The following is a 24,119-nucleotide window of genomic DNA, read 5'->3' on the forward strand; positions in this document are numbered from 1 at the left end:
GAGCGTTACACTAATCCAGTTGACAGGTGACAAAGGCATGAGGTCTCCAGGTCTTTAAAGGGAAGACAGGCTTTTACTTTACTAAATAACTGTAGATGAAAATAGTTAGCTCGCGCTATCAAATTTATAGTGAGTCAAAACTCACCAGATTTCTCACAAATTGCTTAAAGAAGATAATGGGCCAATTACATTGGCATGACCATTAAAAGTCAGATTGACCAAAAACAATTATTTCTGTCTTGTTCAAATTGAGGAAATATATCTCCAACATGTGTAGTTCCTTCATATGAATTGTGCACACAAATATATACTGCCTACAGAGAGCCACATCTGACAGAAAAAACACTGTTTTTGATCAGTCCAGCTATAAACAGTTTACTTAAAATCAATGTTTTTTCAATGCTTCAGCTCCATTTTCCCAGACATATAAAGCATCACTAATTACATTACTCAGGCTGGGACCACTTTGACTCTACACCCCACCTGAAACTCAATTCTGTGACAAAAAGATGCTAATGTAAAGCTAAAACAGCGGCGACATTTGAGATGGTCTTTGTGCACCAAAAATGGAAAAATAAACATGTACTTTAATGTCGTATCCCTAAACTTTTCTTTTTGTTTGTCTGAAGCAACTCTTGACAAAAATCTGTCTGTTTAGCTACTAAATACTTCACTACATTCAATAACAACCTGTTGTATACTGTGCACTCCACTATCACCATGCACTCCACCATGTACACAAAACTTCACACAACACACACAACGTCCAGGGCAGGAGAGAACTGGTTTGTCATCCCAACGGTGTAGATACTAGGTGACAAAGTTTGGTACTTTATAGAGGACATGAAGGAAGTGATCCCAGAGCCAATACCTGTGAAATCTTCTGCTCACCATTTTTGCATTTTGCCTGTAATTTGGGAAAAATAGTTAGAAAGAGAGAAGTGAACCCTAATAATCAGGCCTTTGTTTGTTAATGAGCTCAGCTGGCCCAGAAAAGATTAAATAATTTGCGCTACAAAGGAAGTTTCTGTTATGAGAGTTGTATTTTTGTAATTTGTAATACTTTTGACAAAAGAGAAACATGTATAATCAAACTAGATTTTATATTATGTCCAACAAAAAAAAAAAATTAACAGAAAAAAGCTGTAAAAATGAGTTTCTTTTGATTCAATTTCACTTGACTTTATGCACATTTCTCTGGAGGGTTTTTTTTAAGTTTCACTGGTGGGGTTATTACTAACACTTCTACTGTCATTTAGCAGACGCTTTTATCCAAAGCAACTTACATCTGACAGAACAACACAAGCAAGAAATCACATAGGAGGCTCCAGCATGGATAAGTGCTGGTCAGACTGCTGTGAGTCCAGTTGGATACAGGTGCTGCCATCAGACCCGGTTTGTGCTATGGGCAATGTGGGCGACTGCACAGGGCGTAATCTTTGCGAAGACGCTCGTGCGTCCTTGCAGAAAAAAAAAACTCTTGGCAATTTTCTAGAATCTAGACTGCCGCCGCTGATTTTCATTACTGGGCGTTCTCATTGTCATTGCTGAGAGTCATACAGGTTTGTCAGAAGTTTGTGTGTGTCAGAAGAGGCGAGGAGGAGGGGGGGAGGGATAGACTGATCTCAGGCCAGTGAAGCCACACAACATAAACTGCTCCCAAATAAATTGTATGTCTTCCTAAAATTAAAATAGACCCATTTACCTAAATGTAATTAATTGAGTAAGGTGAAAAAGAAAAAAAAGAAAGAAAAATCTGTGCAGTCATCTACGTGATTCAAGTGATACCGGTTGATTAACGGGTGAATGGACGCTGTTGGAAGGTAATTAAAAAAGTTAATGATGTCAAGTCTTCATCTTCATCATGGAGCAAAAAAAAAGAAGCCATCGGGTGCCCAGTTCAGAAAAGAAAAAAAGAAGAAGAGGAGAAACGGCAAAAGCTAAATGTTTCCAGATTTCTATGAGTGTCGTGAGTGACAGTACGCTATAGGTTATTAATTAGCCTCTTGCTAATATGTTATTAGCCACAGAAGACAACTGTGTTTGTTTTTTTAGTTCTGTGTTGAACTAGCAACTATAAAGGTCATGCATGCAGTAAATTCCCCCCATGGGCAACCTAGTCTGGTTTGTGTTTGCAACACAAGTGCAAATTCACACAAACGTCCTGATTGTGGGATTTTTTATTGCTATGTGGTAGATGTTGGGTAAAATAACTTCTAATATACACCGACATGGCATTTTGTAATCTACATGTGACAAAGCTTTTTAAACAATTTGTAGTGTGTTATGCTTAATTAAAGGAGCTTGAGGCTCCTTTTAAGAAATTAGACTCTCTAGCGCCACCCTTCACCACGACGGCCGTTGGGGGTACTGCAGCCAACAGTGAAGCCGGCACGGGAGAACGGGGAGAACGTGCATGCAGCGTCATGTGACGTCACATCCACAGCCCAGCGCAGGAAATTCGGGACCGAATTGCAGCACATTTTGCAGCACACAGCCTGTTCAAGGCAAAGGAGAGATACACTAGAGGGCTCATTCTTTTGGGTTTGGAACGCTTCATCTGACATTATTACTAGAAAACTTAAAATGTATACGGATTTTTTTCATAAATCTTGCCACAATCCAGCCTCAAGCTCCTTTAACGGGTAACTGATGCATGTATGATGTAAGTGGGATCTAACTTACCTATTTGATATTAATTGTAAATTAACAGGTTTTGTTTTTTGTCTTTGTTTTGTTTTGCTTTTAGTTCTTTTTTTTTTTTTTGGGGGGGGGGTATTTCCAGGGTGTAAATCTAGCCAGAACCGCCTCTGGCTGCCATGCTAGTGCTACATACATATATTTTTTTTCCTCTTCCCACCAACAGTCCCTTTATTCAGCAAAACTAAGTCTTAAATTCATCATCATAAAATCATCTTGGCATAAGTGCATGCAGCTTGCAAAGAGCTGGACCAAACTCCTAACTCATTCTGATGAGCAGAGAAGTTTACTAGATGCAGAAGTGCTTCTTAAAGAGCTGAGTCTTTCGCTTGCTCTTAAAAGTAGGTACAGACCCTGCAGAGGGAGAGTTGGAGTGTAGATCTGGATGAACCAGCAGATACGGCAGCCCGTAGTGACTCAGTAACTGACAGAAGAACAGTTTCAGTTGAGTGGCCCTGCGTAAAGCCAGACTGATGTGGATCATACAGGCAGTTGTCGCGAAGGAACTGTGAAAACTGACTGAAGACGGCTCGTTCTACAATTTTAGACAAGAATGGGAGCAGTGAGACCAGCCGGTAGTTTTCAACCTGGGCAGGGTTGAGTGTGGGTTTTTTTCAGCAATGGGGGGACTCATTGTTTGAAAGCAGAGGGAAAGATGCCAGATTTAAGAGAGGAGTTGATAATGTGGGTTATTGCAGGTTTGACGGTAGGCAAAATGCTCTGCAGGATGTCGGTAGGAACAGGATCAAGAGGAGAGGTTGGTGGTTTTGAGCCGACTAGAAGTTTAGAGACTGCATCCACATTTAGAGATCAGAAAGAGCAGAGAGAGAGAGAATGTTTGAGTGAGCAGAGATGGTCAGGCTCTGAGAATAGGTTACTGATAGTAGCAACCTTTTCACTAAAGTAGGAAGCAAACTTTTCTGCAGACAACCCAGTGGGTGGTTGAGCAGGTGGTGGAAAGAGAAGAGAGTTAAATGCCACGGACAATTGTCAGGTGTTGGGAGCATTTTGGATTTTGTTCTGGTAGAACAAAGCCTTTAAGCTGGATGTGGAAAATGAAAGTTTTTGTTGGTATTTAGACAAGTCAGTGTGCTTTTTGGATTTGCGCCCCTTTCTTTCTGCTGCCCTAAGTCCAGCTCTGTGGTCCCTCAGAACCTCTGTGAGCCATGGACTGGGAGGTTTCTGTCCAGCTGGTTTGGAGTCGGTGAGTGACATGAGGAAGGGAGATGGAAAATTTAATGAGGAAGTGGTGTGACACACACGTCATCTGTAGTGCAGTTTCTGGTCAACTTCAGGTCAAGGGTGTTACCAGCTTGGTGTGTTGGAAGAGTCTGGACCAGTGTAAGATTGAAAGAGTGGATGAGAGCCAGAAACTCATTTGCTTGTGTTTTGCCAATATGAATGTTCATGTCTCGCAGTACAATTAATGGAGATTCATCATCAGGAACGTCAGAGAGAATCATGTCCATATCAGGGACAAACTCATCTATGTTGCCTCCTGGATGGCGGTATATGGTCATAATGTATGCAGTCAAGGGTTTTGGGTTACTGCGTGATATTCAGGTGATCAGCAGTTAGCAATGGGACGAATGGATGTGAAATTCCACTTTTTGGACATTAGAATGCCTGTACCACCTCCTGGTCCAGCAGCTGGTGTAGCTGTGTTTTCTGGGTGAATCAAAGTCTCAAAAATGGTTACAATGGTTACAAAATGTTAAATTAGCCCATTACGCACCATCATTAGGGCCCGAGCACTTACAGTGCGAAGGCACTATTGTATCTGTAGGAATTATTCTTTCTTCTGACGAAAGGAGGGCCTTTTTGCCCCCCTAAACGTCCCCCAAAAGTCACCAAATTTTGCACACTAGCCAGGCCTGGCAAAAAATGTGATATTTAATGGTTTGCATTAATGGGCGTGGCCTAATGGCTCAACAGCGGCCCCTAGAAAACTTTGTGCCTCAAGCCCCACAATACGGTTTGACGTACATACAGGAAAATCGGTACACACCTGTATCATGTCGCAACTTAAAGAAAAGTCTCTTGGCGCCATGGCCGAAACCGAACAGGAAGTCGGCCATTTTGAATTAATTGTGTAATTTTGGCGAAATTCATGCCATTCCTTCGGCAGTTAATAAGGCCCGAACCGTAACGTGCACCCAGGTGTGTTATACATCAAAATGTGCGTCTCCATCCTGCCACTACACGCATTACTTTTCTCAGTCTGGACATGTTAATCTTGTGGCACATAGTTGGTTTGATGGGTTGCTGTAAAGCTCAGGAGGTAGAGAATGTGTTTGAGATGTTGCAGGACTGAGTTCAATTCTATGCAAAACTATCAGAAAGTTACGCCAAGGAATGCTCTGTCAAATATTAAATGTGAGAACTAGTCAGTTTTTTTTTTAAATTTAAATAGGAGTACCTGCTTGTTATGAGGTTCAGTGCCCTCTTCAACATGTTCTTTAACATGTTGAACATTTCGAAAGCTTGAAACAAAGGACAAAAGATAAAAGGTTTTCAGTGCAGTTCCAGATCAGACAGATGAATCTTTATTGTCTCCCTTAGGAGAAATTTGTCTTGGACACGAGGCACGGCGACAATCATACTCCGACAGACATAGAAACAACCCTGAAGTCTTTGCCCAAACATAAAATCAAACCACACTATAATTAAACAAGTTAAACTTGTGTCCTGCTGTAGCTCATCTTGGAACAAAGAGGCTTTTAGACAGAGGTGTCAAAAGTATTCACATTCATTACTCAGGTAGAATTATAGATACTAGAGTTTAAAAATACTCCTGTAGAAGTTGAAGTATCAACTCAAGTTTTTTACTCAAGTAAAAGTATAAAAGTACTGGTTTCAAAACTACTTAAAGTATAAAAGTAAAAGTAATGTAAGGGGGAAAAAAGCCATTAAGGACAAAAGCCATTGAAAATGAATGCATCTTAGTATAATGCAAATATATTAAAGAACCATATACTGTATGTGTACTATTGAGCATTAACGTGTGTTTCAGAGAGCAGGAGATATGATGACTAGTTGCCTATAAGTATTGTAATGGTGAAAAAAGTCAAACTTCAGAGGCATGTTATCATTTATCCTAACCTTTATTGGAATGTACATCCAAGTTTAGTTGCAGGAATCTGAGGGAACGGATGTAAGAACAAAACTGGACAAGAACATCTGAAACAACCACAACCAAATTCACTCTATCCGGATGGAGCAATTTAACTGGATAGTTTTTGTTTAAAGGCCGAAATGAAATAGAGTAACAAGGCTGTTTTTGAAATGTAAGGAGTAAAAGTAAAAAGTCGTCGGAAATATAATTACTCCAGTGAAGTAAAGATAACCAAAATTTCTACTTAAGTAAGGTAACAAAGTATTTGTACTTCGTTACTTGACACTTCTGGTGATGACCATTGATTAGAATCAGGTGTGTTGATGCAAGATAACACCTAAATCATGCAGGAGCCTTCTGATCCCTCTACCCCTCCTGCCCTCTCATCCTACCTGATCCCTCGAGGACCGGACTTGAAGAGCGCTGTGATAGACTATTTTGAAACCTCATATCAAAGTACTCTTCAGTAGCTCAACTAGATGCAAAGAGGCTTTCCACTGCAGAGCTTGTGTTCAACCCTTATCCCGGGACCACTTTTAAAGCGATTTCCTTCTACTGAGGACTAAAAACTCACTAGGAAGCCTTAGCGGCATGTGACTCTATGGCACAAGATGTTATGGAGGTGCATGGTCTAAAGAAGACTTAATGTTCAATTCCTTCTAGAGTTCTTCATCCTGTTGTCTTTAAAAACCACCAAACCTGTCAATTTTAAAGTTTAACATTCAAAATGAAAAGTTAAATGCGCTATGAGACATGACTGAAGAGGTTATTTGGTGGTTTGGAGGGATTGCAATTTTCAGTGCAGCTGAACTTGTGTCCTGGTGTAGCTCATCTTGGAACAAAGAGGGTTTCAGATGCAGAGGTTATTGGAGCAAACCTTATTCCTGAGCCACTTTTAAAATAATGTCCTACTGAGGATTGAAAACTAGCCAGGAAGCCTGTGAAAGAGGTGAGTACTGTATGTGGTGCATCATGGTAAAGCGCTGCACATTGTTAAAGACACTGTGAGTTCAATTCCCGCCAGAGGTCTTCAGCCCGTTGTCTTTAAGTAGCACAAATCCACTTTTAGAGTTTAACACACAAAATGAAAAGATAAATGCACCAAGAGAGATGTCTTCCCCCCAAGGATACTGGTGGTGTGGAGGGTTTGCTCAGGGCTTTAAGGTGGCAATGAAAGGGTGGTGCATGCTGGTTCAAACCCGCAGTATCTGGAGAGGTAGAGGCATCAGACCTTATACCTGGACCACTTTTAAAATGACGTCCTTCTACTGACGATTGAAAACTGTCCAGGAAGCCTGGGAAAGAGACAAGAATGTGGCGCCTCATGGTAAAGTGCTGCACATTGTTTAAGAGACTGAGAGTTCAATTCCTGCCAGAGGTCTTCAGCCCGTTGTCTTTAAGTAGCACAAATCCACTTTTAGAGTTCAACGCTAAAAATGAAAAGATAAATGCACTAAGAGAGATGTCTACCCCCCAAGGATACTGGTGGTGTGGAGGGTTTGCTCTTCTGCTCTCTGAAACACATGTTAATGCTCAATAGTACACATATATGGTTCTTTAATATATTTGCATTATACTAAGATGCATTCATTTTCAATGGCTTTTGTCCTTAATGGCTTTTTTCCCCCTTACATTACTTTTACTTTTATACTTTAAGTAGTTTTGAAACCAGTACTTTTATACTTTTACTTGATACTTCAACTTCTACAGGAGTATTTTTAAACTCTAGTATCTATACTTCTACCTGAGTAATGAATGTGAATACTTTTGACACGTCTGGTCATCACCAACTTGTCATCGAGGTCTACACAACTCCATTAGTGACAGTTTACAGCCAGTGGAGGCTCAAACTGTTGAACTTGTCTTTGCTGCCGGTAAAACTATGACCACAAAATAACGTTTATGCATTTGCAATCAAAATATATGACTCTGTTTCTGGAATTCACGCCTTTTGAAAAAAAATGTTCTTCCATACCTGTGACCCAAATGAGAATAAGTATGTATGGATGGATACACATAAAGTCTGACATAAAGAGTCGTGGGTGGTGTGATCGGACTCTGTATTGAGTCCTTGACCTTCATTGGCCTGAATTAGCCCCGCCCCTTCTTCTGCTTTGTCGATATCTGATAGTTCCTCCTTTCTGCCATAACTTTTGAATGGTTTGATATAGAGAGTCGTGGGTGGTGTCATCCGCTAAATGTCCTAGCCTGAAGAATCTACATGCAAGTCATACAAGCTCCCACTGCAGCCTCAACGTGCACAAGGGTGCGAGGGCCCGTTCATCGCTGCTTGCAGCTTCAATTTTCATTAAAATCTTAATGAATACTTTGTATTGCTATCTGGTAAAATTACTATTTTGCAAAGGTTTCTGAGCACTAACAACTGTAACAAGAGTGAGTTTTGGCTTTAACTACATAGGGCAGCTAAGATGAGAGTGTTTGCAGAAAGGTTGTGAGTCTCCATGAGTCAGTAGATAACAACTACTGTAAATGACGACCGTTTACAACACTGGGAAGTGTAAGCTGCCAACCTGATGTGACCAGCTTCAAGGAAAGAGCCTTGTTGTTCCCATTTAACCCACTCCCACACTTCACTCTGTGTTTGTGGTGGATCAGATGGGGTCAGAAGGCAGCCTGAGCATCGTTACAAACAGTAGTAGGTATTTGATAATAGCTCTGCTTCCTCTCATCCGCTCCTCATCTGCGGCCTCTGATTGATCACATTTTAAAAGCCACAGAGGGTGGACGCCTTACGCCTTACACAAACAATTTTCTCCAAGGAAGTGGTTAAAAAATCCGATCTGATTATATCCAGCGTGCACAAGGCCCTGTGTGACCTAACGTCTTTATCGCCTAGTAACCAAGACTCAAATAGAGATGAAAAATCACAGTCTCCACACGCCCTGTGAGGGGGCATTTTTATGGACACAATCTACCCAATGTTACACACTCACCCGCATTCACAGGTCACAAACTCAGTGAGGGGAAGGACACAGTCAGCTATCACAATGAAAGACAGGGAAGAAAAAAGGATGGAAAAACAACTTGTCACAGGTGGCTATAAAACAAAGGGGTGGCGCTGTTTGTTTTATATATATGAGGCAATGCAGCGTGGGATTGTTCCGGTAAAACATACATATATCAATTTGAGACAAGCTCCTCTAGATTAGACCTAAATACATCGGCCTCATCTTACTGGATAACTAGAGATCAAGATTAATGAAAAACCTCTTAGATCAGATCTTGCTGACCCTGCTTTGATTAGTCCACAGCATTCTCTCTGTGTTTCCATGAACGCTGACTCCAAGGTTAAATATTTCATTGTGTGATTCATCGACGCACACCTTAAATTCACTTTCACATGACCCTGTTTTATCAGCTTGTATTAAAAATAATCACATACCAGGCATTTCCGAGAATCACGCTGCTTCAGTGAAACCGAGCAGTCGGTTTCAGCGTGCACTCCATCACGATTAGTCAGGCGTGTGATTTATTCCACGACAGTCGCTCAGTCATTTTCAGTGTCAGCAGGTATAATGAATGGAGGCAGTAGAAGCGATTTGCATTTACGGACAACATTTTTCTTTTGAAAACACATCATCCATCAATACATAATCAGCTCCAAGAAAATGTAAAATATATAAATTAAATTAAATAAGATTTGTGGACTTGTGAGTTATGCTGGAGTCTCATCTGCACTGAATGAAAAACCCGGCAGGATTGATTAAAGGTGCTGTAGAAATGATCAGAATGAAGTAGACAGTAGTTGGACTTTTCTGTCAAATCTAATGCCAAAATAAGACGAGATACTGTTTTATTTATTAGTAGAAAAAACACTTTTTCTACCCTTGTGAACCAAGAACAGAGATTTTTTTTGTCAGTACATAAGTCAATACCTCAAAAACTAAAAAATTTAAACGAAACTAAAACTAACCAAATTTTCAAAACCTATTGATGTGCTTTTCAAATTAAAACTAAACTGAAAATGAAATTAACTTAATTAACTTAAGAGATATTTCAAAATCCATAACTATTATAACTGCTTGAGAACCACATAGCGAAGAATGTTTGGCCCAAATCTGCAGTTTTCTTTTGGCTTAGACTGACAATGTCAGGGTGTCTACAGGTTTGACCAAGTTAAATTTAAGACTTTTTAATACCATTTTTAAACAAAATTTAAGACCAAAAAGACAGACACGCACTTTGAACCCAATGTAACAGTGTAACAATGTGAATGCACAAATACTTGAACCATAAGCTCACTTATGTTACTTGAAGCATTCGCAATTCCTATTCCTGGTTAGTGGTGGGGGTGTAAAAGTCATTGATTTGAGGCTGGCATTGAAGGGCTGTAGCAAAAGCTACGTGTTTTCTGCTCTGCATATGAGACTCCAGCTCTTTGATCTCCATTGTGGACAACTTAAAACGTTTACAGAAAACCAGACAGTAAGCCTTGCTGTCATCTTTGGGAACAGCTTTCAGCCACCACGAGAAACTGGAATTTTCGAGCCATTTATTGCTAAATTTACATTTACCCATATTTGCTCTACTTGTCTCGAGACCAAGCCGACTAAGAAATCCAGTGCTGAGGTCAAAGTTGCCAGATCTAGCTGACAGGTTCCAGCCCAAATGCGCCCAATGTTAAATGTTAAATGTTTCATGTTAAAACCGTAAATTATTATGCATATTATCACATTCATCTGGAATCAATATTTGACTCCAGATGAATGTAGCGGACTAAACACATCCACATCCATCGGATGTGCTCCAGTTATTCATTTGCTTCGTCCTTTGGGCCCTGACAACATTCACCACATCCTATGTGGAAACAAGCCCGTGAAGTGTGGGCCACATCTGGCTCGTCAACACATGCCGAGACCCAAGTTTGTCCCGGTTCATGAACTTTGGGACACGTCTGGCCCACAGAGCACTTGCCAGTGACATAACCCAGCTATAAATGCCAAATGTAGCCGGGGTTATGCCCAAATATGTCGCTATCAGGGGCTCAGATCTGAGCATCTTCTGAGTAATATTATCCAGTCACCCCCCCCTGTAAGTCCACCCACTTACTGTGGAAGCACAGGTGGTTGAAAAGGTAGCGTTTATACTTTATTTTAACTAAAATAAGTTACATGCATTATGCTCAGACCTCAACAAAGTGTGCCCACATTAGAAGAAAAAAAAAGCGCATTATTATTATTGTTCAGGATACTGTTTCACACTAATTTACTAACATAATAACATTTCAAATCTAATTTCTTCCCAACTGATATAATGTGAGAGTCAATCTGGTGAATTAGGATGTTCAAGTATAACTCCTGTCAGTTTAAAATTAATGTCTTCAAAGGCAGTTACTAAGAGCTTAAATAAAATAAAATATTAAAGTAAAATTATATTATAAATAAATAAAACTAATATTAGTTGTATTTATCCGTTACAGTAGTGACTGCCTTGTATTAATCTGTCCATCAGCAAAATCATGCCCGGCTAGTCAGGCTCACTCATGTTTAGTGCTAGTTATGAAGGTTATTACATGAAATCTATGAAACGTTATAAATCATACATTCTATAACACTGATGGAGATTAGAGCTGAAATTGTGAATACTGTTGGAAAAATAATAACCCCAGTGTGACTAGTTCAACACCGTTTACCAGAGTATTTTACACAGGAGGCACCGCAGAAAACCATTGTATACATCTCTAACTAAAGCTAACCATTTCTCCTATTTCATAGCATCTCCATCTACTTTCATACATTAAAGATATGTTTTTGTTGGTTCAGAATAAATATTCTTCTATAAGGACAATGTCCTGATGAACCTTAGATGAAAGAAAGGTTTTGAAGAAATTTGGAGGAAGACAATAAACTCAAACACCCTTGACATGTCTGTGTGGACGCTGCCACGTCTCCAGTGTCTTTTCATTGTGAAGGTTTCCTAGAAATAAAGCGTTACAGAAGAAATGGGGAAATTGCTGTGAGAAGAGAGGGATTTACCAGCAGTAATCCCTCTGTGATACGCAGCCAACACTTCAAGACAGAGGATCTGGACAGGACAGTGTGTGTGACACAATGTGTATATGTGTGACTGTATTAAGGTTGCAGATGTGTTTAAACCGCTGGAAAATCGATTGAGAATGTGGTGAGTTGTGGTCATTTTTACTCGTTTTCAATAGGTGAATGAACAGAGCTGACGACCGGTCCAAGATGGGGGTCACACATGTCATCTGGTCCTAAAGGCAACAGCAGACAATGTGGCATCTACTCTTTATTGTTTCTGTGGTCCAGTCTACCTGTATATCATGATGCAATGCACCACAACAGCAGAAGCCCATCACAGCACCTAGTTGTTCTGAAACATCATTTATTTTATAACATACTACACACTAATGATGAACACCAGATTGATATGCAGTGTGCATACTGCAGTATATATACTGCATACTGCAGTACACATGCTGTATGTGGTATACAGCAGTAAGTATGCAGTGTGTGGCCTCTGAGACTCTTTCCTCTAATATGTATGGATTGCGGTCTCGCGCCATTACGTGGCAGAGAGCGGAGCGGAGAGTTCATTGTTGCACTTGCACTATATAATTATGCACTATATAATTATACCAGATACCAGATAAGAAGGCACATATCTAACACCAACAATGTTATTTCTGATGATGTGAACGGCCGCAGTCGTATCTGACCAGGTATCTGATCACGTTCAAGACTGAAATTTTTCCAGAAACTGTAGCCCCCTTTTTACTGAACTCTGCCACATTGTCTAGATGCTAAGGCTTCTTCTGTTTGGGTCAACTGTAGTCCTACCCACGCCCGCCGATAGGGGGGGGCAAACGGGTCATGTTGTCCCGGGCCCAGGGTAGGGGGGGGGGGCCCAGAACTGGAAAAATATATATATATTGTTTTAATTCTCATTAAATTATGGAATCATTTTTCAAAATGTTTCAAAATATGCCTATTTGTGGAAAAAATATGTAGTTGAGTTACATAAAAGCTTGTTATTTGTTTTCTTCCTAATTGTCCTTGTGGTCAAGAACCCCCAACACAAATATGTTTTGGTCGCTGATCAAAATTTGATGTTATCATTTAATTCAACCATTAGAATGGTCAAAATGTCCGGTCAGCACAAGTCCGGTGCTCAGAAAAGAGAAGAAGAAAATAGAGGCCTCAGAGATTCTCTACACAAATATTTTAAAAAGGGTGGTGACGGTGAAACTGGAATTAATAAAGTCAGCGTAGAGCAAGGTAAGAAATAGCGCAGCCAACGTTTACCAACCTTGTAACTTAACCTAACTGGCTAGCTCTAATGTTAACGTCCATTAGCTTGTATAAAAACCTGAAGAGCAGAGGGAGAGGAGAGGAAGAGGAGAAGGAGAGATCCGGGCGCAGGGGGGCCCATCTTAGATTATTTTGTCCGGGGCCCCGGCAAGACTGTCAGCTGGCCTGGTCCTACCCACATGACAGTGTCATAATTTTCATGCTGTCAGGCCTTTATTTGTTCCTCTGAGACACTGGCATACTGTAAGGGGAAAAACCAACCAAAAGAAATGGCTTCTTTATCACTCTGTTTACTTGTGTCTCTTCCCAGCAGCAATGTTTATGCAGTGTATATTTAACTGGATTAAACCAGACATATCTGATATTTGCTTTCACTGCAGAGACTCCTCTGAATAGTTCACTTTACTGTCCCTTTAACGGCTCTAATAAATAATTTGTTGTCCAGTCAAATACTCATCATTGCTATGAAAGGTTCCTTACTGTGCAAAAACACCTGAAAGCCTGAACAGCTGACAGCGATGATAAAAGCCAGCTGAATTGTCTAAATGTTAAAATAAAGTGTGTGGATACTCACACAAGCATATCTATTGGGATTCGAGTCAATAAATATGAAGAAAGGACGAGAATCCATGAAACCGTGATTAATGGAAGCGTTAGCAACATAAATGTTGAGGTATCTTTTGCATTTTTCTTTTTCTAGTCAAGCCAAATCTCTTCACAATTACACAAATAAATATTACAGAGACTGACGTTGTTCTATCTCACACTCAGCAATCCTATTTTTGTCTCCAACCTCCTTCATACAGTAGGGCGTTCTGAAAGGTTTCTGTTGGTCGTAAATAATCCAGAGAAACATAACAGAATATTACAGTTAACACAGAGTCCACAAATGCACGCGAGAGACTTGAGAGGGACAGCCAGGAGGGTAAACATAAGCAAATCCGGTCATTCTGTTGCCACCGTTGTTTCCAGGGCCACTTCCCGGTTTCCTTGTACCGTAAATGAAATGAAGGGCAGCCATAAAACCGGGCAGCATAAACCTTGTCAGTTAAGACAAGCTGGCTGAAAACTGGCAGAACAAGAGCTGCAAACAAGTCTTTCAATGTTCTCGCTTTATTGTTTCTCAAACTGCATGTTAGCCTGCTGAACCCGGCCTTTGTTGTATGGAACATGACTAGAGCTGCGTATCATGTAGGACTGAGATATTGCTGATGATGTTGTTGAAAATGTGTGTCTGCGATAATAATGCTGAAACAGTGGAGTAATTAAGAGCACGCTGCCTGCTGCATGTCTATCTGGGAGCCTTGGCTTTAAGGATTTAACCTACAGCCGGATAATCTCCGACAGACACAAAAGGGATGACTGGGTCAGGCAGGGAGACAAGTGGGCCGAAGGTCGGCCTGGGAGCGCCCACTCAGGAGGCCGAAGGTAACAAGGTCCAGCTTTGCTCCAGTTCCACTGAGGATGTAAGTAAGTAAGTGGGTAAAATGTATTTATATAGCACCTTTCACAGACAACGGAATGTCACAAGGTGCTTCGCAAAAAATAAAATAACATGAATAATAACGTGAATAAAACACTACAATAAAAGTAGAAATACGATAAAAACAAGACAATACCGATAAAAAACTCCTAGAATAAAAGTACATCAAATACACATGATAGACATAAAACAACCCTCTCACTACTAATGTTTAAAAGCTTGGAGAAACAGGTGGGTTTTAAGTTTGTTCTTAAAAGCATCGATGGAGTCCAGAGAACGTAGAGACAGTGGGAGATTGATCCAGAGCCTCGCCGTGACGGCCTGGAAGGATCGATCTCCTTGCGTCTTAAAGCGGATACAAGTATACCATGAGCAGGCTCTGGTCACATGACCTCAGCCTCAGAGATGGAGTGTAGGGACGTAGTAGGTAGGGCTGGGCGATTTTGGACAAAAATAAAATCCCGATTTCTTTCTCTGAAAACCCGATTTTCGATTTCGATTTCGATTTTTTTGGTAAAACTACAAAAGACAATGGAATAAAATGTTTCAAATATTTTATCTTTATTTTTAAAGAAAAATAGAAAACAAATTTCCCTATTGGGAATGAATTGCAATTGAAACATACTGTAAATCCTCCTTGAGTTTAGTAAAGTGACAACATTTACAATTTTCTTGACCAAACAAAGATGACTAGACGAGATCTGTCTGTAATGCAGCCAGCTGCAAAAAAGGAAAATCGATTTTCCGATTTTCCTTTTTTTAACATCATCTTGATTAATAAATCCGATTTCGATTTAAAATTGATTAATCGCACAGCCCTAGTAGTAGGTCCTGGATGTAGGAGGGGGCCGGACCATGCAGAGCTCTAAAAGTCAGTCAGCCTAAAACGAAAAGGGCCAGTGAAGAGTTTTTAAAATTGGGGTGATGTGAGCCCTTCTATTTGAGCAGGTCAGCAGCCTGGACTTTCTGAAGACAAAACAGTTCTTTCTTGTTTAGTAGTCCAAACAAAATGACACAAAAGCATGAATAATTAGCTCCAGATAATCTTTTGAAACAACTGTTCTTAGTTTGGAGATATTCCTTAAATGGTCAAAACAGTTCCTCATCAGCTGTTTGAAGTGGTGTTCTAATGACATGTTTTTGTCAAAGGCAACACCAAGATTTCTTAGGCTTGACTTAAATGAGACACTCAAATAGCCTAAAAACTAGCTGATCATCAGGGCCAATCACCAGCACTTTAGTTTTATCTGAGTTCAACTGCAGAGCCACTGTTTTATCTGTATAAGGCACTTCATCAAGGAGTTCAATTCCTGAATCTCAGAGGCCTTAAAAGAGCATTACAGCTGGATATCGTCTGCAAATAAATGGTATGAAACATCAGCAAACTCCTGGATTTTCATACCCAACAGGGTAACGTATAATAAAAAAAAAAGTGGACCCAAAACAGAACCCTGAGGTACTCCGCACAGCAAATCAGCAGTCAGACAGGAACTGGTTTCCCCCTAGCCCTACTTTTCAGCCCTACCCCTAAATTTTGCGCATTTCCGTGAGGGTAGCGGTGTCCCAATTCCTCTTTGCATGTAGGGCTAGTGTACATATCGAGGGCTAAGGAGTATGAATCCACCCCCTTCACAGCGAGAGTTTTCAGATGCTGACTTCGCGACCGAGGGCCAGAAAAATTTCCCAGAATGCTTTACGTCATCATTTGTAGACTGAATCAAATAAAAAAACATGGCGGACATTTCTAATTTTTAGTGAATAAAATCAATCATTTGAGTTAGTTTCTGCATAAAAATGCGTTTTGATTACATTTCTAGCAAGAAATATATATTTTACTTTCATAATATATATACTCAGTGAATGTACATAATCACTCATTTGCTCGTTGTTGCGTTGTATCTTCAGATCTCGCCAGAATAAAGGCTGATTTATGGTTCTGCGTTACACCAACACGTACCCTACGCCGTAGGCTCTGCGTCGATTTAACGCGGAACCATAAATTGCCGGCGATTATCTCATCCCCGAAAACATCGGAGCAAATTTCATAACAGGCGTTATTTGGATAAACTGAGCCCAGGTTGGGGATCTTAACGGTTATTTTTACGCCTGGAAAAATATTAAAACTTAATAAAGTGGCATATTAACAGTGCTACAGCGGAAATTAAAACAGCTTTTAGCTCTGGGCTTCCTGATATGGTGTGACGTATGTGCAAACGTAACTACAGAGTCGCTTACGTACCCGAACGTAAACCACGTAGTGACGTAGCAAGTGGTGTCCCAATCCCTAGGGAAGATTACAAGGGCCCTACCCTTTGTGGCTTCATTTTTAGGGGTAGTGGTAGTGAGTGAGGGCTAGTGGTAGTGGGTGAGGGCTGGTGGGAGAAAGTAGGGAGAACATTGGGATTGGCCCTAAAGCTCCTACCTGACAAATAGGAAATGAACCAGGATAGAACCGGTCCAGACATTCCAACAAATCCCTCAGTCTTCTTAACAAGATTTTATGATCAACGTGTCAAATGTCAAGGAAAGATCCAACGGGATACGAACAGTGCATTTCCCAGAGTCTGCAGACATCATAATGTCACTAGATACCTTGAGCAGGGCAGTTTCTGTAGAGTGATGCTTACGGAAACCAGACTGAAAAGGGTCATGTCACTCAACCATCACTGAACGCCGCCACGCTGATCTGCTTCAATGCTGCTTTTATATCTCAACGCAGAACGGAAACACGCACTTTAAGGGACTCATCTGTCACCACGGAGGCGCTGTCAAAGCGTCTCTGCACTTCAAATCGAGGACAGGAGCTCCTGCTCGCGAACTAACTGCTAGATTTTGTTGGCCCAAACACACATCACTCCTGCAGAATAAACCCTGGCGAAGCATCTGACACATAGAAGAAATCCTGCACAGCCCAGACGGCTGCAGACAAAGGACTCCGCCTTGCCCTGCCATCAAACATTTCCAGTAATTTTCTCAAGACTGGGGGAAAAGAGCATTCCTGAAATAAATCTCGATCACTTTCAGCTGCGCTGCATGAAGATGAGATTAAATTCTGCGCACAGAGCAGGAGATGAACTGACAGGATGTGACCCAACAGTCAAGAGGAGCCTGAGGCCACAAGGCAGGATCTCATTAATGACAGAGGTCATGTGGCAGGCTCAACCGTTGCATGTACGTGTGGTTTCCGTGTTTCAGAGATCATGCACTGAAACGAGCTGATCAAAGACACTAGTTACCGCTCGCTCTGCCAGCTAATGAGACCAAACACTTCTTACAAACTTCTTTATGACATCCTGGTATTTAAAGGTGCTTGTCCTTGTGTCTCAGTCATCCTCGCAGGTCAGTTTTACTTCGGAGCCCGAGGGACGCCACATCAAAGCGGCTCAGCTGACGCTGCTCAGCAGGAGCGTCCTCCCGGGACAGAGCTGCTGCTTCCTCTAACCGAGAGTCCAGCAGCCCGCCATCATCAACCTGTAACTGTTTTATTTTTGAACTAAACTCAGTCGTAGAGTAGCAGAGCTCTGTGTTGAGTTTGTGAGGTGGACTAAACTTAAACGTCACATCTTTCTGTGTGCACAACGACGTCATGTTGAGGTATATTAGATTTATTCAATTATTTGCACATTTAAAAACACTGCTTTGCATAATTTAGTTGATGTGTGTGCACAGGAAAAACATGGCTCTATAAACAGTTGCACTGCAGGGAAGCCTGGAGTTCAGTTCCTCTTAGTGACTAAACTTGGGGTCATGTTCTGGCTCTCTGGAAAGCGCTATATAGATAATATGGAATTGAATTGAATAGGATAAAGTGGAAAAAAAAGAGAAAAAAGAAAGTGTAATTTTTTAAAAACATTTCTGCAAAAAAGCAAAGCGTTTAGAATAAATGCCTCTGTCTGTGGACTATGGGATGAAATTGTTAGCAGTTATCTTTAGAATATAAATTTATCTTTGAAAAGAAAACACAACGAAGCAGAATCCTGAACATGTTTCAAAATGTCGCCTTTGTGACTGTTTATGACACTAAAACACGGTTTCTGGTTTTATGAAAGAAAGAATTTTAGAAAAGTAATTTAGAAAAAAATAATGTTAAAATATTTAACTTCGCTGATTGGAAAACTAATTTATACTGCTTTTTTCTGAGAACATATTACGGCTCAGCTGGGTTTTACCCAGTAAAATGATGGAGTGACGTTGCCTTTTCAAAACTTGTACTTATTGTTCCTCCAACGCTTTTTTTTTTTCTTTCACACAAGGTACAAGTAACTGTCAAATATATTTGTCTTCCTGGAAAACACGTCATTATGAAGTGTTTACTGACTGGAAATCGTGCAACAACTCCCTTCCCAGCATGCAACTCTACGTGACGTGAAGGACTGCAGCTGTATTTTAATACTATTTAGTATTATAATATGGTGAAATATTGATTGCTCTTTCCTCGTCCAATACAGGAAGCAAAGCACTGGCACCAAATAATGATATTACCATTAATAAAATGATGCACTACACAGACTTTTTCCCTGCTGCAGGCGTCGTGGCTTCATCTTCCTCCCTGTGGTGCTGAACACATGAATGAAGGATGCTGGACTTGAAATAATTAACCACAGAGAAGTCTGAAGTTTGAACCCACTTTGGCTTCTCTGGAATAAATGTACTCAACAATATGATGAAAGGAAAAGGCTAAAAAGCCAGAGCAGTCAGCAGAAGCGGTTAGGCCCGTCCAGACAGACACAAAAACAAATCTGCCTTCCTTTAAAAGTTCAAGCAGTAAAATGTGTCAACATTTACACATAAAGACAAGTGGACTGGTGTTTAAAGGGACACAAAGGAGCTGCATTACTAGGCTCAGACGGTCCCCCTTTAAGTGGGGAGGACGGGACACTTTTACGATAGTGTCTCAGATTTACTCTCGTTCAGTCTCGTGATCGGTCACTCTGCTGTCTTCTCGTCATTCACAACTTTCTTTTCTTGTGTCCGTCTCTTCGACAGCACCTCCTACAACTAATCAACCTTCAACTGAAACTCCTGTGCTGCTTTAAGCACCAAATGTGTTCATGTTTAAAGGATAAATGGTTGGTTTTACTCCAACACACTAGGATTTGCTTATTTACACGCCATTTTAACACTAATTTGTCTTCATATCTGATCTATCATTTTAACTTACAAACCTGTCCCTGCTGCAGAACTACGTCATTTTCTAAGGTAGATGGCAGATGGGTGTCGACAAACTACTCTGTCAGAGAACAAATAGAGACATCATGTATTTAAATATTTGACTGGGATTATGTCTTCATAGTTAGGCAAATGTGGATCATTACAGGATGATTTAGCAACAAATCAATAATCGTCTATTACAGCAGCTTCTGAAAACGCAGCTCCTGCTCACGCGAGCTACACAGACCCCCCCAATCTCTTGAATACTTTTGTCCAGAAACACCACCGGTGTGACCTTGGGAGCCCCATGGGAATCTTTCCTAAGAAGTTGTTTTTTTCAAAGCAATTCCAGAGTTTTGTAATCACTCACCCACGGCCAAGTGGAGACCGTGCCTGAAGGGCTTTGTCACTCAGAGCTGAATAATTGTTTTTCTTCCTCTAGCGCAGCACTTTTCTTGTCACTGGAGCCAAAACCGTAATCACAATTCAAATATGATCACCTGCACAGCCCTGGTTTACATGCAACTGACTCATAACAAGCTGGATGACGAGCCGACATTCAGAGTACGTCCCAGAAACATCATTGATTAGATAAACGCCACGTATCATTGACAATAAAAGGTTTTTGCTCTGATCCATCTGGACTAGGGCTGGGCGATATATCGAGATTTTAATATATATCGATATATTTTCAAACGCGATATGGTACAAGACAATATCGTTTATATCGATTTAAATTTTTTTTTTCTTTTTTTATATAGCTTATTTGGTGACAAATTGACTTGAATGTTTTATTTGAGATTTGCACAAATGTTTTGTTATTTGCACAACTGTCAACCTCAGTGGAAAAGTCTGCCTGTTACTGTCTACATTGTATTAATTACAGTGTATTTTAATTTAATTGTTATGCAGGAAAGGGATATTTGTTTTATTTTATTCAAGAAGCATTTTTATTCTATATATGCAGGCAGTTTATTTTTATTTCATTTGTTTTATACATTTTGATATTGTGCAGACCTCTGTTAATAAAGGAACCTGTGTGACATTTGGCACGAGGCTTTGTATTAAAACTGACTGTTTTTTTAAGGGTTTGCCTCAGAAAAAAAATGAAGCTAACAGAGATGCTATGCTATAATGCTTTGGGGGAAACCCCAATTATGGCACAGAAAAAATATCAAGATATATATCGAGTATCGCCATTCAGCTAGAAAATATCCAGATATGACTTTTGGTCCATATCGCCCAGCCCTAATCTGGACCGTAATAAACTTCCTCTTGGACTGCGGCTGCTGCTGATGGGACCGGCTGGATGTCTAACCCAGACAGTTACAGGGAGGAGAAGAACGTCAAGGTAGGTTTTACGAAGGAAAGAGTGGAACAACAGCTTTGATTTAATCCAAATGATCATTTCAGACTGCTGGGTTTTTTTTTTTGTTTGTTTGTTTTGTTTTTTCATTTTTTTGCTGAGCTTCCAATTTAAGTGATGTCCTTGAACAGGAGAAGCAGACAGAAATGAGTTCTGTGGACGTGAACAAACAGAGCTCTTTAACTGTAACGCAGGGGCAACAGATGGCTCCCTGGAGCAGGAGCTCGCTTGCAGGGCCTCTGCACATATCATATCCAATTAAAGCTGCGCCAGCACATGCTTTCCAATTACAGAATGAGATTTACTGGCCTGGAGCGGGCCTAAGCCAGCAGAATACAGCAGGCAGCGACAGAAGGAGTGACGACGACAGAGGAGGGGAAGCAGCAACAGGTACGTGTGAAAGGTGGATGTCTAAACAATATGTGGCATCGGGTGGAAGTGAAACCAGGAAGATGAGCCGATACTGGGAAGCTTAGTTGGGCAGCGGAACACATATTGGTATGACACAAATAAAGGTGGAGAGGAACTCAGCATCATACTGCAACAAAACAAACAAATACTTTTCTTTTTTTTAATCCCAATTAAGTCTGTTATAATAACTGAAACAAAACATGTGAATGATGACATTTCCATGGTCTGTGTTTAGCATTCCATAGCAAATAATCAAGAAAATAATGGTCTTTTCAGATTGGTTCATTCTCAAGTTACGACCTCACGATGACCACCCAGTAAAACATGTGGGGGAGTAATGATACAGCATGTGCTGTGAGAGGAGGCATCCAACATGCTGTTCTACTTTATCTAGAGGCTCCAAAGAAGTGAAGCGTCAGACTCAGATGGTGATGATGTTGATCAGTGGTGGACAGTAACGGAGTAAATTTACTTGAGTACTGTACTTAAGTACATATCCAGAGGATTTGTACTTTACTTGAGTATTAGATTTCTTTGGTACTTATTACTCTTACTTGAATACATTTCCAAGACAAATATCTTTACTTTTACTCGAGTAAATTTCTAGGAAGGCTGAAAAGTACTCGTTACTTTCAGGTGTGCTCTTTTTTCTTCTTCCCTAAAATCCTATTGGACACAAGCTGTTTTTGTCAAAGGAGGAGACCTATCACAGTGCACGCTCTCCACTGGGATGTACGTAAAGCGGAAATATGTCAAGCCTCCTCAAAACGATACCGCCAAAGTAGCCTGCGTTTGTCAAGACAGAGCCGCAACAAGTCAAGACAGAGCCGCAACAATTAATTTAGAAAAAATATAGTAATTTACTGATGTGGAAAATAAGAAATTTACTCTTACTCTTACGTTTACTTAAAGTAAATTTAAAAGCATTTACTTTTGGATACGTAAGTACCTTTAAAAGCAAGTACTTTTCTAATCTTACTCGAGTAATATTTTGACTGAGCTACTTTTACTTGTAACGGAGTAAATTTTGACCAGTAGTATTTGTACTCTTACTCAAGTACTGGGGTCGAGTACTCTGTCCACCTCTGATGATGATGAGGAGGAGGAGGAGGAGGAGGAGGAGGAGGAGGAGGAGGAGGAGGAGGAGGAGGAGGAGGAGGAGGAGGAGGAGGAGGAGGAGGAGGAGTGGCACGAGCCTCAGAAGGTCTTCTGGACTTTTTTTTATTATACTTCAGACGCAAAGACTCCCCAAAGTGGTGCTAGCATCCACTCCAGACCCTGTTTAACACTTTCTGTACAAGTGGACACATGACAGGAAGAGAGACGAGCGCCTGCGGGCTTCCAGCACATGACAGACCCCCTGTCTTCATGAAACACATGAGATGTGTTTCAGAACCACACAAAATAATTTACAGCAGTCAAGTCTGGTGACAAAGGGCACACTGGAGAGCCACTTCGAATTCCCGGAACAGCTTCAGCAGGTTCTCAAAAGGCCAGAGAGTAAATCTGGGAGACAAGTGAGCTGAAGGAGCAGCCAGGCTCCAAGTGTTTAAGACCCCCCATTAATGTGAAGTAAAAGAAAAACTACGAAAAAAGATATGTTTTACCTCAAAACTGTTCATAACCACAACAAATCGCCCATTTTAACAGGTGATATTCTCTCAATATATGTTTTATCACACATATAAAACTAATCACCTGTCTGCTAATGAAAGAAACATTAAATATTTAACTTTATTTTCCACAAACCAAATCCATCCCCTGACTTTCATAAGATACAACAGTGTAGTAGATAATAATAATAATAATAATAATAATAATAGTAATAATAATAATAATAATAGTTAATTTATTAACGACATATGTGCTTGTCACATGAAGTATTTTACTTTAATTTAACGTTAATTGGATTACAATGGCAAAAGGTATAAAAGGTCTGCAGGTTTAAAGTCTGACTTTTTTTTCTGACAGATTTATTTAAGTATCACATTTTGAAACTGATATTAACATTGCAAGTGTAACGACCTGTTACAGGAGAAATAACAACTTAAAGCTGCGTAATATTTTCTAGACAAGACTTTTAATTTAGTCTGTTTGATGTCGCAGATTTAAATTGTATTTAAACCTGAACCTTTGAGGCGTCGGGCTCAGGGCGTCCCAGAGAATAAACTTTACTCACCTTGGACGACGGCACCAAAGAACAAAACGACGGGGAGGCAGCGGAGGAACATGTTTGAGGTGCGTGTGTGTGAAAAAGCGGGTCTTGTGGGGGTAAAAGCCGGCCGAGGCTCCGAGCGCCGCTGCTGCCAGAAGGGAAATAACGGGACGATTGTGCGGCTCGACAGGTAATCAGTCCCGGCCACCTCTAAGAGCCGCAGCGCCTCCTCTGATTGGCCGCTCCACCTGTCACTCCTCATTACTCGCTAAGCGCCCTGAGGCTCCGCCTCCACCCAGGGGCCAGTTCAGTGGTCATAAACCCTCCATGCACAATACAGAAGAAGGCCATTGTGCAATAAAGGCTATTTTTATCTCCAGTGTTTACATTATAAGTGGCTGGCACATATTGGCGGGGTTATAAACCTTCTGAATAGTTTCATCTTCAAA

The 24,119-nt window shown here is 40.6% G+C and overlaps 1 protein-coding gene across 2 annotated transcripts in view; it reads right to left on the reverse strand.

The window, feature by feature from the left end:
• The window catches only part of si:ch211-198m17.1 (uncharacterized), a 38,355-nt gene extending 14,539 nt beyond the window's left edge, over window positions 1-23,816 (reverse strand). For both annotated transcript variants that reach the window (XM_061712173.1, XM_061712172.1), the window contains exon 1: window positions 23,695-23,816. In XM_061712173.1, coding sequence (XP_061568157.1) covers window positions 23,695-23,746 — 52 coding nt within the window. In that variant the 5' untranslated portion in view covers window positions 23,747-23,816. The remainder of the gene's footprint in view (window positions 1-23,694) is intronic.
• Between the last annotated feature and the right edge of the window lie 303 nt (window positions 23,817-24,119).

Source organism: Cololabis saira, chromosome 21 (assembly GCF_033807715.1).
Source record: "Cololabis saira isolate AMF1-May2022 chromosome 21, fColSai1.1, whole genome shotgun sequence".
Classification (NCBI taxonomy): Eukaryota; Metazoa; Chordata; class Actinopteri; order Beloniformes; family Belonidae; genus Cololabis; species Cololabis saira.